At 39.9% G+C, this 16,044-nt stretch overlaps 1 protein-coding gene across 2 annotated transcripts in view; it reads right to left on the bottom strand.

The window, feature by feature from the left end:
• Positions 1-309: 309 nt before the first annotated feature.
• Positions 310-16,044, bottom strand: part of cadps2 (Ca++-dependent secretion activator 2) — a 226,908-nt gene continuing 211,173 nt past the window's right edge. For both annotated transcript variants that reach the window (XM_035157552.2, XM_035157556.2), the window contains 3 exons: positions 13,354-13,461; positions 5,065-5,169; positions 310-4,433 (listed from right to left, as the gene is read on the bottom strand). In XM_035157552.2, coding sequence (XP_035013443.1) covers positions 4,263-4,433; positions 5,065-5,169; positions 13,354-13,461 — 384 coding nt within the window. In that variant the 3' untranslated portion in view covers positions 310-4,262. The remainder of the gene's footprint in view (positions 4,434-5,064; positions 5,170-13,353; positions 13,462-16,044) is intronic.

Below are 16,044 nucleotides of genomic sequence, written 5' to 3'. Positions count from 1 at the left end.
GGTTTGGGGATCTGGATTATTTCACAGCAGAACATTATGATTTCCTTTCACCGGAACTACGAGGCCCACACCAGGACAAACCCAGATCAAAGTATGTGAAGTAGATGACGTTTTCTACCAAAAATCTAAAATTTCCTCTCAACTAAATGTGAAAATAGTAAATGTAAATACAAAATTCCTTTTTGTAAATCTTCCTTGTGAGATCAGAATTGATCAGCATGCTGTTTTTGAGACTATTTTCAAGAAGGTAATCTTCTGTTTGATGTGGAATTAGAACTGAGACAATAAAACCCTAAAGGGAAATCACAGTTGCTTTAAAAACACTTTTAATAGTGACACTTAGATAAGACACCTGAACAAAACAGGTGCACAATAAGACAATATAAATATACTTCTTCAATAGATTTTTGTCCTTTAGTTTTTGGCCTTTTGAACTGCACGGATACAAACTGGATCGGACGGCTAAAACAGACGTCAGGTTGCTGCACACAGTTGATCTGAGGCCTACACTGACACCACACGCAAACAGACGGTAGCCAATGAAGAGGCAGCAGTGATGAGACACTCTGTCCACTCACAGCTGCTCAGATTAAAGACAGTGATCAGAAAAACAGATCCATGTTCTCCCACGATGATCCTGTTCAAAAAAGTCCAGACCTTTTCAGTTCATAAGCATGTTTCTAAGACTTTGATCGACATTGGATATGAAGTACAGGCAGTACGACCATACCACTCTACAGCTCAATATAATTCTTCACAACAGTAAATATCACAATGAACAGAGATGACAGCAGAACTGCAGCTACAGCAACAATTGTGTTACTGAAAAATGATTCCCCACTTTTACTTTCAGTTCCAACACCTTAAAAGAGCTTCTTGTGAGACTGACACCATGTGTTTTTGTGAACACCTGCGTGGATTCTGTTTCTCTTTTAAAGACCTTTAGACATTTTTGTATTTTTTTGCATCTTTTACTACCTGAGACCACCAGTCCTTATTTAGCAGTGGGAATATTGTTAGCTACATAAAGTTCAGATTGAGAAACTACAGCAGTACAGCAACATTTCATTAGCTTGGACCTGTACGAATTTGTCTGCAGATCTAGACACTAATTATCAAAAACATTCAGATAAGTACAGTTTTTGACCTGAAGGCTAAACCCTACTGCCAGACAAAATTTTCATATCAAACATAATAATTGTGCAAAATCCTTGATTCGGTCAATGTCAAAGTTTTTGAAAGTTAAATAATAATTATTTTCCATTATGACAACATCACAACACCTGGCAACTACAATATGGTTAAGGTTAAGGAAAGGTTGTGTTAAATACACAATAGTTAAGGTGTGGTTAAATGATAATTCTAAGTACAATGTGGGTCATGTTTTTCAAGGTTTGGCATCAGTTACTGTAACAGCAAAGTCCAACTGGTAGAGAAACATGAGGAGTCAGACAATCAGACGAGAGACAATAGAAACAAACTTCCAGGCAAAAAAACGCTAATGGCAAAATCATGACTCAAATTCAAACTGTCCTTTGAAACATTTTAAGTACTGTAGTAGAGCCAATTTCAACAATCCTTTGAATTCAGATTTCCTGTGCAATTTCGATCATAACCCTCTTTTTGGAGATGTCACTGTTTTCTCAGATCTCAGAAGTGAACTCAAACTTCTTCTACGTCAAGCAAACAGGTATACACGTTTATTAATGCAGTTAAGCCCGCTAGAAAAAGGCGATTAACTCTTTTCTCATTGCCAGTTTACATATTTGCATCAGGTTTGACAGTAACTCATTGACGTAGGTCTCACATTTCCATCACTATCGATTGGAGCCAGAGCCAATTAAAACCAGTAGTCAATTTACCTGGGAGGGAATGCAGATTGAATCCATTCCCATTGTAGACAAAAGCCAGATATTAGTGGTGGTAGTGGGTGTTTGACCAGTGGAAAAGGGGCTTTGGTGACAACAATGTTGATAGAAATGATGGACAAAAACCTCCAAGGCGAACTAATTAGTCTTTAAGGTTTGGACAAGATTGAAGGAAAGTACAAGGTGAAGATTAACAAATACTAAGATCAATTGTTTGGTTTGTAATGGGATGGAAACCAGTCTCCAGAAGTGATCACCTTGACCATGCTTTTTGCAACACTGGGAAATAGTTTCTGTGCTGTTGATTAGTCCAACATGAATGTAAAGGAAAATAGTGCAGGTGGACAACTGTGGGGCAAAGAACTGTGATATTGGTCTTGACTGAGACTTAAAAACCACAAACAAACAAATCTCTAGAGGAAGAATCCTAATGACCTCCTGACCTTCACCACCACTGGGTAAACCATCTCACCTTTACACATCAAATGTAATCCAATCTATGGGGACAATTTCCATTACATTTTCTGGCCATGTTCAAAATTAATTGAACTTTCTTCCAATGGCCTTTCCTCTAGCAGCACCCCAAGACAATGACAAGGTACAGTTCACAGAAGAACTAAATCATCAGTATGTTGTTCATCCATTCTGAAACAACCCACAAGTGTTTTCTTAAGGTTTGATTGAATTTAGTCAATTAAAGTGGAATTCCTGTATAAGGTTAGAGAAGGACGTGATCATGGATAGACACAACTAAGATTGAACTGTCGGTCAACATTTGTTTCAAACAGTCAAGGATGATAACAGCTTTGTTGACCTTACAATCCACAACAGACTCAAGTATTGAGGTGCTGTAATAATGTCACGCTACTTCTGCTTTGGCTTATCAGAAACAACAGTCACTATTTGTACAAATAAAATGGGTTGCTTGTTAAGAAACTGTAAGGTTGTTCTGCTTGAATGACACTGCTGTTGTTTTACTACTGAGGGGAATGAAAGTGGAAAACCAAGGTTTGATAAAACAGTTAGATAGAACCTTACAATTCAAAGCTTTCTCTCAAATAAAAATAAATCTCTTTAGTGGATTTTGCAGCTGTTGGTGTTCAGGAATATGACAGAAAAAGGCAAGTTTGCTGGGACTCTAGCGTTTAAGAGCTGCCATAGCCTTTTAAGTCTTGAGCAATAAGCTACAATAACTGAAGGAAAACAAAATAGGCGTTCGCTGCGCTCTACTGTAAAAAGTGACATCAATCAGAGTATGGCTGCACATGAAGGAAGGCGAGGCGAGGCGTCCTGTCCTGTAGGTGAGAGCACGAGGTTTGTCTCAACCTTCAAGTGTCTTTCAGATGCCTCACCTTGACTTACTTTTAGTCGTACATTCAGACTCATGTACGTTTCAACACGTATGCACAGCAGCATCTGGGCGATGAGCATGTGACAGGCTGAGAAAAAGGGGGTGTGTCACTACCTGAGCGATCCTCCTCAACTGATCAGGTCTTCAGTCACGATTATTAACCTCTACTGCACATGTGCAACTATACACAGAGCTTCACCTTGTATTCAAAAAGTGGAAGCAAGGTTTTTAATTAACCAGGCTTCTTCATCAGATTTACAATACAATCAACAACAACAAGTATTACTAGTTAACATTATCCTGACTTATCTTGCCATAAACAGTGAGGTTAGTTTTGCAGTCAGTTCTCTATTTCTGTCCATTTTCTTAATCTTTTTCAATTATATTTGTTGACTGTGGTGGAAGTATCGGCTCTTCTGGTATATTTGACTGAACTACAGTCAAATTCTGTGGAGAAAATATATTTTTTTAGCAAAATATTTTCTAATGACAGTCAAACAATCTTAGCTAAAAGTTGTTAGCATGTGCAGTCCCTGTTGTTAAAAATACAGCATTGTGGTTTTTAGCATATTTATACTTTGTGTTATTTTAAAGTGTTTGTTAAATTTAGGGTCAGCTTTATAGTCTTCAGTTTCAGTAGCCAGTAATTTATTTTCACTTATTATCACGTATTTCTCAATCTTAACATAAAAATCTGTTAAATCTTTTAAATATTTGCAGTCTTTACTTTCAGTTTTAGCATTCATCCAATATGGTTGACTGAGGTGGTGCTCAGTGGAGAATATGCATCCACAACATAGCAAGCTAACTTCAGCATTACCTGTTCTGTTGTTAATGAAATGCACAGCTAATTTGTCCAGCAGCAATCTATTTCAGTTACATCAGTATTAAACCATATTTGTTGACTGTGGTTTTAGTTTTTAAGTAAAATTGTTTAGTGAAAGCGGAGGAAGTCATTAACTGTGACAGAAGCTCCTGATCTGTAATGGAGAGGATGACAATCAAGTAGTAACAAGGTGTGTGAAGGGAGCGTGTGTGTGTATTTAGTCGTCCTCCTCGTCGCTGTCTCGCATGCTGATGCCCTGCAGGCCATCGCCCGCCTTGACGGCCGCTGTGGCTTCCTCCACTGTCAGTCGGTTGTAGACGGTCTCGTAGCTCTTGTTGTTCAGTGTGCCGTCCAGGACCCCCTGCAGCCTGAAGTCACGGTAGGTCTTCTGTCGAGGGGGTGGTGGAGGGGGGAGACAGGTAAAAGCAGACGGTAAGGAAACATAGTGAGCATCTTAGGAATGCAGCGAGCCGGAGGAGGCAGATGCTGCTCGCCGTTCTGAAGGACAAAAGTGGGAAGATTGAGGCGAAGGACACACTGAGTCTTTTATGTGTCGGGCTGGAAAGGCAGACTGAGGCGTCAGAGGGGTTTTTACCTTCAGTAAGAAGCCATTATCATTCCTTGTCATGTTGCTTTCAAGCTAATCTCACGCGTCTCTGTACATTAGAAAACTATGAAAAGACAAAAGCGATTGCAGTGCAGTTTGAGCAGTTTTCTCTTTCATACCCTCTGCCTCTTAACACCACTGCTGCTGCTTTCAAGGACACTAACAGGGTTTGATTTGTCTTTATTTTTCCTTCTTTTCCTTCAGTATCACTTCCGACTGTTTTTTCATGAATAAGCTACAACTTAATATGTTTTCATTAATCAGTTCAGCCAGTCTCAGAATCATTCTCTGCCGCTCAGCGAAGGGAACTTTGTATATAGCTAAGAGAAACCTGTCATTATGAAAGCATATAAATCTCAACACTAACACATTTTTTGGTTTCTTATATAGATTTTTATAGTAAATTTTTTACCTTCACAATCTTGATGAGGGTTTTCAGCTGGTATGTGTGGAGCTGCAGGTCCAGTCTATCAGTCAGCCAAACACACACAGCCTTCATGGAGCCGGTGTACCATTGCTGTAGGAAGCAAACACACATTTAAAACTGAATGTAGACAAACTTATTTGGAAGGGATAACAAAAGTGAACATCACAATGATTCCAAGTCAGTTGTAAACATCCATCACAATTTACTGACCAACTTCCTATTTCATTACAGTATTTATGGTCAAATGTGCAACGATAGTTCACCAACATTTCACTTTCATTTTGACCACCTGATAAAGTGGATTAGATAATTCGAAGTTTCCCATCTTTTTTTTTTATTATCACTGAGTACAATTAAAACTGATAAAATGGCCCTAGCTATGAAAACTAAAATGAAGCTGTATAAACCAGTTTTATTTTACACTATAATGACCCCGAAAGGCGCAAAGTTATCTACTGAGACCCCAATCTCTTTAAATAAATATTCTTTACTTTGTATTTATAGATAGAAGTTGGGTATTTTCAAAACACGCACAAATAATTGTTGACTGTATGTTTGAGGTTCCCAATGAGACAAATTAAACCCAAATCTTCCACAAATGTTAAATTTGAACAAATTTAAAGTGTGGGCTTAAAAAAGTTAAAATGTTTCCTATTGCTTCATGTTGTGTTGTGTTTTTACTTTTTACAATATCCATAAAAAGAACAATAAAAACATGACGATAGCATGGCAGTTGCTCTCTGGTTATCATTTGTGTGTTCGTTTTTGGAGATGATTGGCTGCCGTTTGCTTCTGGAATGCCTTACTCCAGTCATGTCAACAAAACTAAAACATCAATGTCAAAGGATGTGCACCATCAAAACGGCAAAACTCAAAGAGAGTAAAACATGTACTTATTCAAAAAAGAAAACATCTGAATGCTGCGCAGCAGGGAACAAATACATGGCTCTGCTTTGAACTTCAAAAGGAGAAAAAAAAATCTGGTTCCATCAAGTAATTTTCATTAAACTCTTCCTTCACACCCTCAGCCACCAGGCCGCAGCTGCAGGGAAATCAAATGCAACTTCTCTCACCTGGACAGTGATCCTCACTTAAATCAGCATTCAATACGCCGCCGGTAAAATGCACACAGCGGTTGGCTTTATTCAGCTAGCAGTCAAACAAGAATGCTCTGGGGCATCGCTCTGACACAGTAATGACCCGTAATATTCAGATCTGCTTCAGGAGCTGCTGATGGACTTAATTTCCCTCTGACAAGGACTGTAATTACCTTCCAATTTAATAGAGAAAAACAGTCGAAAGGTCTTTCGTGGACTTGTCAAAAGCCAAAACACATCTGCAATCATTCAGGGGTCAGACAAATATTTGATTCCATCTATTGTGAGAAAGATCTCTGACCTCCTCCCCACAGTCTCCATCAAAGTAATAAAGCAGTTTTCCACGCAGTCAAAGTAATTAAGTGTCAGCTAAACATACAAAATTTAAAAGTTTAACCACAAGTCCTGATTTATTTCTTTGTTGTTCAAAGTGAATAAAAACAGGATGTTTGTTACCTGAGGAATAAAAATCAACAGACGGTAAAAAACACACACACCCCAAAACCCCAAACTGGAGAATCAGTTGTCGTTGTCCTGGACGTTGTCGTAAATGTCATGAACGCGCTGTTGTTGCCGTTTTGCAGGAAACCATCCAAACTTGCAGCGCAACAGTCACTTGTTGTGACTCCAGGATGATTAAACATTTTAGACCCTCACATTCAATGTCAACATAAGTTTAGTGAAATATTCTTCTCTGGTTTATTACAGAAAAAGTTCAAGTCACTTCTAAATCAACCTGCTTAGTTTCATCTGACCATCTTTCAAGGATCTTAACTGAAGACTTTTTGTTGCCTAGAATCCACAGACGAGACTGAGGATGTGAATTCCAATGTTTGCTGCGACAGTCGTGTGCTTCGTACGTTGTACATCCTCCTCCATCGAACTGAGCCCCACCTGGAGACTCCAATGCTGTTATTAAATTTAGTGCTTCATTCGTTAAAAAAAAGTTGCCTGAAACATAATGCAACTTCCATTACATGACACTACAATATTTTAGCAGTATATAAATGGAACTTTTAAGAGACAGGGTCCCTGATATAATAAATTATAAAAAGAGAAGATATACAACTTCAGAAATGTACACCAATGCAATTAAATAATGTGATTTAGGTCAAGATTATATTTGTTGCTTGCTCAGTTTTAATGCTTTTTATTTGTTTATGTGCAGTGTATTCTTTTTTTCTATTGTGTATCAAATATGTGAAGTGTGGATAAATCAGTGGAACAGTTTCAGCCATTCCACCTGAACAATTGACTTCCTCCTCCTCTCATCATTTTCCAAATGAAATATTTCAATGTGGGGATTTGAGTTTTCAGCTTGCCTCACAAGCGCTTCACGCTCTGGGTTAACAGACGCTTGAGGATGTTGAAATTAATGGCTGATATTCCCATGTCCTGTGATGATTTCTTCTGATTTCCTTCTTTCTAACCCTCCTTCTCCTCTGTGGAACACTTATTTGGGTCTCTGGGAGGCGAGTTTCCTCAAAGCGACTAATCAGCTGCCTGACGGCTTCCTCGTGAGCTGTGCTAACTGTTGTGTAAATTGAGTACGATGGCGCTCCTTAATTGAGCCGATTAGAGGACGAGAGTGAAAACAGATGGAGGGAATATGTTGGAAGGAGGGAAGGGGGGGGGGGTTGCTTTAGTCCTATCAGAAAGAATATCTATGATAAACAGGGGGGTGGATCCCTGATGGTGTAACAGTAAAGACATCATTCAAACTTGACAAATGTTCTGGTTTTGGCACAAAGATATTAATTTCTTTAAAATTACAAACTCACTGAATCTAAGTATACCTGCGGTGACAAAAAAAGGTAATAAAATGTTGGTTTTTCAGGAGGGAATAAATTATGCCCTTTTCTTGAGTAAATCAAATGTGATGTTGTTTTTAAAGAAATGTTTCAATTGAGATCCACAATGTTTTCTTCATATTAACATTCAACATTCATCTGCAGCTGCTTCATCAAGGTGATTTGGCTCCTAATGTGTGTGTGAGTGTGTGAATGTATCACACTTCTCATCCAGAGAGACGCACAAAGACGTTCCCAGGGGAGCACTTGTACACAAATAGACAGACAGGCGTATGTGAGCATGCACACGCAGAGAAAGAAAATCATGAACATGTTCACAGCTGCGTGCTGGCGTCCCACGTCCTCGTCCTCGTCCTCGTTCTATCACTCGCCGTATCAGCCTCTTTCTTCTTCTTTAAAACGTTGGTGTCGACAAACCTTGTGTTTAAAGAAAAGGCGTCGTAAATGAATTTGACTTTGACTCGCTCAGACGCACGGAAACAAGATGATTGCGTACCCATAATGCTGCTGGCGGGAGGCCTGATGCTGCTGCTATCACAGGATTTGTTTTTTCATTGTTGCACACAAACTGTATGCGTGTGTCCAGGTTTCTGTGTGTGTCTGATACAAGGGCTGAGCGGAGACACTTCAAAGTCCCGCCATCACCTCCCCCTCTGGTGCATGACTGGGCGCTTCTGAGCTCCATTAGATTCATTCTTCTCAAACACCCCTCTTCAAACACACACACATAAATCAGCGCGACACAGCCCGAGTCTCAGCCACATCACCCCAAACCCTCAGAGGAGGCGGCAGGTGGCAGAAATCCATCGCTCTGCTTCGTGCTGCTAATGTGTACCAAGGTCTGAGCCGCCATGTCCGCTGCATTGACTCGCACCAGTGAGCTGAGGCGTGTTTGACAACACTGCACTAAAATATTCTTTTAAATCTGAATCTTGGAGGGGGGTGGTCAGTGAAGCAAACGGACAGCGTGGGGTGGATGGATTGATAGATGGATGAAAAGGTGTGTTTTCAGCTCCCACAGAACGAGCCGACAGCGCTCATGTTTCCTAAGTGATAAACAGGTCAACAGAAGCAGTCGGTGTTTTTGGCCTCGATATGACCTGCTGCTGCTCCAAACTGGAGAATCGAACTCCACACCAACAGTATAAATACCTGACTGTGAGCTCAATTTGGAAGGATTTTCATCAGCTGAGGCCACCGTCACACGGTTTTCACTCTCTTATGAAAAGATCTCATACTTTAAAACCTTAATGTCACATTTGCCAGTTTGATACATTAAGTGTCTTTCCGTTAACCTGTTATTATTCACATATGACATTTAAGTAAATTCCAGAAACTCTGTTTTGTAAAAGCTGAAATATCCCCCAAAATTTGTTTTCACTTGGCTGCATTGAAAAGTTGCCATAAAAATGTAATATGACAAAGATCAATGGAAGCAAGCTAAATCACGATGATGTGATTCAAACATCACTCAGACTAAGACTGTAACCTTCCTCAAATAATTACAAGTCAAATACCCATGTTTAATTTACATCGGGGTTTCCACATAGTTTTCAGTCATTTGAGGTTTCACTGGTATCATCTTGCTGTGCCCAACCCAAGAATAAGTGCCACCAACTGTTTATGTTGATGAGTCCACCTCCAACACCAAGATAGTAGCAGAAGGGAAGGTCAGTGAATTAGCATTTTCCTTAATTTTAATTTGTTTCAAATTTGCATCACATTTGGATGGAAACTTGGCTAAAGATACAATCAGGTATTAAAATACAAACATCTAGATTTCAGATTATGACACTTCTGTCATTCTTACTCTATATATGAAGCTGTGTGTTGTTAAAGCAAGTTACCAGATATAGACTTGGTTATCTTTGGGTATATTTTGAAAGGGTGCCAGAACCGATTCTTAAAAATAAAAGAAGCACAAAATGACACTCGAAGCGCCTGATTTTCCTCAAGCTTAATAGAAATTGAAATTTAACATTTTTGCTGTTAACATTTTAAAGTGTACTTAACTTAAATATACAAATATCAAGAAGTGCAATACTCTTTACCTAACAAAATCACATATATAAAACCTTACCGAACCATAATAATTATAACTAGATAACAGCACCAGTGCTTAATACAGCAAAATACTCCAGTCCAATATATTGTCTCCCCTCCACCGTGGCCGAGGACAAGCCACACTGCTTTTTGCTGTTGCGTTGACTTGAGGTTACTACTAGCTCACTGTGGGCTGACGTTACGTGCTGCCAGAGCCATGTAGAGAGTGTGTTACCACCAGTAAAGTGTACTGTTAACTAGACACATGCTGTGATATAATGTTGCCTGTAATCAGATAAACTATTTCAGTACAGAGCTCAGGCACTAAGCTGTGTTGTGATTCAGTCCGGTACCGACTCTGTACTGACCCTATTCAGATAAGTCAACCAAACCGATCCTAATGTGTTTGATGTCTACCTGCTGCAGGTAGATTTCCTAAATTGACATTTGAATGATCGTCATTACTCACACTGGTGGCCCCTTCACTATTCAGTCAACAGCTTCAAGTGTCCATCACCATGATCTTCTGTTGCCCTGACAGCGGAGTTGTGTTGGGTTTGTTTGTTGACAGATCTTTTTTTCATTTTAGCACAAACAGCTGGACTGAACTGGAGTAGGGCAGAACCTTGGCATTTAGATCATCAAGATGGATGCATTCACATTTGTGGCCTGGCTAAAGGAGATGGGAATTCTACATGTGTCTGAGGGATGTGTTGATTGCTTGAATGGCTTCTGCACATTTATCAGCTGCAGATAGAATGCTGACAATCTGGATTGGTAATTAGAGCTCAAACTGTGTAAAGAAAAGATTGTTCACATCCTCACACCACCAGCACCAGCAGCCTGGAGTGTTGACACAAGGCAGGTTTAGTCCATGGATTCATGCTTTTGACCCCAGATTGTGACTCCACCATCTGCAGCCTCAGGAGAAATCCACATTCATAACAATAATAACAACATGAATTTATATAGCGCCTTTCAAGACCCAAGGACGCTTTACACGTGTCAGTGGGGACAAAAAGAGAAAAGAAAATAATTCACATAAAACAGGACAGAAATAAACAGCACTAATGGCTGGGTGGAGCGTTAACTGAGGCCAAAGGCCTTAGTGAACAGGTGGTGCTTGAGGAGTGTTTTGAAGCTGTCCATAGACGCAGCATTGCAGATTTCGTCAGGGAGATAGTTCCAGAGGGTGGGGGCTAAGACACAGAAGTCTCCAAAGGTTCACAGTTTGGTGTTGGGGATGGAGAGCAAACCTGTGTTTGAGGACTGCAGCCTACTGAGCGGAGTGTAGGGCTGGAGGAGGTCAGTTAGATATGGTGGGGCTAGGGCATGGAGGGATTTATAGGTGAGAAGGAGGAGTTTGTAGTTGATGAAGGCCTTGATCGGGAGCCAGAGGAGGTGAATGAGGGTCGGGGTCAAACCAAGCTACGTTTTCCAGTCTTCAACTGTCCAGTGTTGGTGGGTCTGCATCACTGCAACCTCACATTTCTGTTCTTGGCTGACAGGAATGAACCCGACATGGTCTCTGCTGTTGTTGACCATCCACCTCAATGTTGGACGTGTTGTAATTCTGAGAAGCTTCTCTGCTCACCACAGTTGTAAAGTGTGACTATCTGAGTTACTGTAGACTTTCTGTCAGTTCCAACCAGTCTGAACTTTCTCCTTTGACATTAATAATACTCAAACCAGTCAATTTGGGTCGACAGTCAAAGTCACTGAGATGATGTTTGATGAACTGAAGCTGCTGACTTGTATCTGCAGGACAGTAGACACTGCACTGCTGCCACATGGCTGGCTGATTATATAAATGCATGAACAAGCAGGTGTGGAGGTGTTGAGTGTAAATCTTATCCTGATATGAGTCACCTGAATTGACAAGTGTAAATTAGTCATGGACTGCGTTACTCACTAATCACTATAGAGTCCACTATATAGTTAGGTTGCCTATTTGTCTTGGTGTCCAAATGTTTTGTGAAATCTTTTATACCCTAAACTCATTGTTTCCCATAATGCATCATGAAAAATAGTGTACAACCGATGGTCACTAACTAAGCAATATTAACCATCATGCTTTGCGCTCGCGGCAGAAAGACAAGAGGAGCGAGGGCAGCAGGAACAGTCTCATCTGTCGCACAAATGTAAAAAAGAGCAGAGCAGCTCTTCACAGCACAAACTGAGACAAACAAGTTTATTTCTACATTTAAAGATTTTCATGCAACATGTTTTTTACCTAAAATTATTAATGCTAAGTGTAAAATAAACATGAAATCACTACCAGCGCAGAGAAAATCACTGAGAAGTGTTCGAAAGTGTATTTTTCTTTTTCGAATGAGCTCACTATATAGTGCTCTATATAGAGGACCCTATATAGTAGAGTAAGTGAATGAGTGGGTGATTTCGGACACAACCTAAGTATCTCCTTCTGCCTTTAAATAAAGGCATGTCAGGGATGAGCTTCGCCTGGAGGATGCAACACATTCCCTCATTGACAGCTTCCAACCTGTGTACAGGACCAGCTGTTCTAATGGGAAACACATGGCAATTTGGAGGTACTGCTGCTGGGACCCAGTGAGCAATGGGAACGTCTCCCAAACTTTGAATGTAGGACCTCACTGCATAGAGTATCACAGAACTAATCTAATAAAAAGAAGGAATGGTAATATCCTAATGCCTGCCTCATCGTACACTTCACCTAATTACATTTAAATAACAAGGCACAGGTTGAGAGCAGACTCATATCAGTGGTTTGGAGAAAATACGTAAATATCCACAGGATAAACACGTTTCCCGCTGAGAGTTTTTTTTTATCACTGAGTTGTTAGATGAGAAGGAAACAAGATCAAATAGAGGATGGCAACATCAACTGCCGGGCGCCACGGTAAAGGTAAGTACAGAAGTAGACGAGGATGTGAGATTGTGTTTGGGGAACAAAATGAAACTGAGAGGTAAGTAAAAAACTGATTAGTGTCTGAAAGATCTGAGAGCTTGAGTGCAGAAAAGTGAAATCCTGGTATGATGTGTTCAGATGGGATGGAGATGTTAAAGCCAGTGGGCACCTATCTGTATTTGTTCTTGAATGGGTGTGAAAATGTGTTTTTAAAGCATATGACAGCATATCATAAAATCACGGCTGAGCTATCTTGAGAAACAAACTCCTATGTTCCCATGTTCATCTGTGTGAGAAGAAATTCTCCTTCTGTCTGATGAGGCCGTGATCGTGGGGGCGTTTTTGTGTTTTTATTTCTTCGAGGTCTGATCAAATGAAGCAGAGTTAACAGCCAGCTGACGAGAGGGTCAAACAGAAATTGGATTTTACTTACATCAAAAACATCCTCGACGTAGACCTCGTCATTGACGCGGTCTCGGAGGATGTCCTGGTTCTGCCGTATGAAGGTGATGTAGGTGTCGGCCAGATCCATCCCAGGTTTCTGAAGGGGAGAGGGCAGAGAGAGGACTGAGGACATGAGGAGGGTGGATGATGAACACAGAGAAGTGTCACACATGCAGAGCAGGCAGTTTGTTCAGCTTGATGTTAAAAATGTGAACATGGCTGGCATTGATCGTGCACATGTCTCTTCAGCCATGCTAGAACCACACGGGAGTGTAGACAGCACATGATGACCTCTGCACACATTCAGAACAACAGTTGAGCCTTAAATTTAGCAGCAGTGTTTTTCAGACAGTAAGATGGAACAGACTGCCAGACAATGTCAACAGGGAGAACACACAACAATGAACGTCCTGGCATCACTTCAGAAATCTTCTGTAAGTCAATGCAGACTCTCACTGAGGGTTTCTTTCTTCAGTGTTTCTGAGATGAGCCATGTTTCCTAGCCCGACTTTCACACCTCTGTATCACTGACCACATCGTACACAGCCAACCAGCCAGAGCTTTACAGGGAAATTAAAAACCAATCGTCATCATTGACTGGACTGTTTCCATAATGTTCAAACTCTATAAAGCTCCAACTGTCTTTATGTTGTATGTTGTATTGTATTTACTACTGGGTATCTGTACTAATGGATCAAACCCCCAGTTTCACTCCGAGCTGTCTGGTTTCTCTGTGGGCATGAAGACCCACAGTCAATGAATCAAGGTTTTCCTCGATAACTCTGGAGGTACTCTGAATAAGAGTAAATGTCTGAAGTGTATACAGCTGTCAGCATTGTCCATGTACTGTATTCTCGTCTGTGCAGTAGTTGTCATCGCTCTTTAACACTGTAGTTGCCTCTTTGCACAAACAATGCATATAAGGCCAGAAAAGAAGAAGGAAGCTGGCAAAGCTGATCGTGACTGTTTTTAATGAAGCCTTTACAATGATTGAATGTTGCCATTACACAGCACATGTGCTCTTTTGCTCTTGCCTATTCCTCCTTCTTGTCATTATAAATATATTAGATATCTGATTATAGCTTTTGAAGGAGGACTACAGAGTTTCCGAGGGTTGGGGGTCCACAGAGCAATGAGTCAGTCATTGGGCCCATAGTCCATATTTAAAATTACAAATCAGGTTTCAAATTTTGAGATGTAACTGTGGAGGTTTGCGGCTGTGCACAGGGTCTGAGTCACTGTGGATTAAACAAATAAACACTTCAGAGCTTGACAACCACTAACGTGTCAAATCTGATGTGATTTTAGATATTTCTTCATCCATTTATCTTTAAATACAGTGACCAAGATCTCTGTCGGCGAACCATACATGTGAGAGCGGTCACACATTTTCTTTCAATGAAAACAAGTGCTCTTAGTTGCAACACTTGCAACAATCATGGTGGCACTTAATGACCACAGATCTGGGGGGACAAATGAAATAAAGTTATTGCTTTTCTTCATGTGTCAGGATAAAACAAATGGACAAAAACGTTCAAAAGATCAACACATTCTGTATGAAAAGAAAACCTTCAGTCCAAATGTTTGCTGCTCTGGGACGAAACCCCCAGATACTACCAGGTCAATTTGCTTCTGTTGGAGTTTAACCCTTAGTTGCACCATCATAAATATTTCAAGGTCAATCGTACAAATGCTCAGTGTGATTTTTGTAATGTCTGTACATGTAGTTAATTGAAATTTGCACACACTATTGATCAAATTCTAAAGAGAGCTAAACATGACTTCAGGGTCTGGATGCAACTCTACTGACCTGCAATAGTTTTAATTTTCATAGAGCCTTTTTTATGTGCTCTCGCAATTTTCTACATTGTTGCCTTGAATTCATAATTCATCTCTTAAATGACTTAATTACTTCCCTCAAATGAGGAGCACTGTCACCTTCTCCTTGGCCTGTGCCACACTCATTTAACACATTATAATCCTGAGATGTGCGGAAATACTTTAGGTCTTTGACATTCACTAAAAATACACATCCAGGAGATAACGTCTTCTACATGTCATGTAAAGTAATTGTGAAAAGTAAATATAAACTTAGAAGGACAATTTTTACAACTTATTGGTTTTAAAATAATGAAGGAGTAGAACAGAAAATATATCATATAATTAAAGGATGCAAGCTTTGCATTTTTTAAATATATACAAATCTATTTATAGGGCTGAAATTAACAATTTTATTGATCATCATTAATCTGTAAAATGTAAGAAAACTGTTTAAAAAAAGCCTGTCCCAATTTCCTGTCCAAGGGGATGTCTTTAGATAGAGGCCAACAAAGAGTCAGAAACACAAATGTTTTCATTTCATGACGATATAAAATAGAGAAAAGCATGAAATCTATTTGTGTTAATGCTCCAGTGATTTCGATTTTCTGTCATTTCAAGCATACCTCAGTCTTACAAATCACAGCTGCTCTTGTGGGTAAAGATCAGAGGATCTAGTGAGTAGGCTACCAGCGGAATTCAAGCATTGGTTTCACTGTAAAAGCTTTTAATTGTGATTAGATGGAACATTCTGTAAATCACTGTGTGTAAATAGCAAAATTGTGAGAACTGTAGTACATTTAGCACAATAATCTGTAATGCAATGCGATGGTTTATTTGAAAGAATTCCCCCACAGACATC

Source organism: Hippoglossus stenolepis, chromosome 5 (assembly GCF_022539355.2).
Source record: "Hippoglossus stenolepis isolate QCI-W04-F060 chromosome 5, HSTE1.2, whole genome shotgun sequence".
Taxonomy (NCBI): domain Eukaryota; kingdom Metazoa; phylum Chordata; class Actinopteri; order Pleuronectiformes; family Pleuronectidae; genus Hippoglossus; species Hippoglossus stenolepis.
This window is presented reverse-complemented; position numbering and strand designations above follow the sequence as displayed.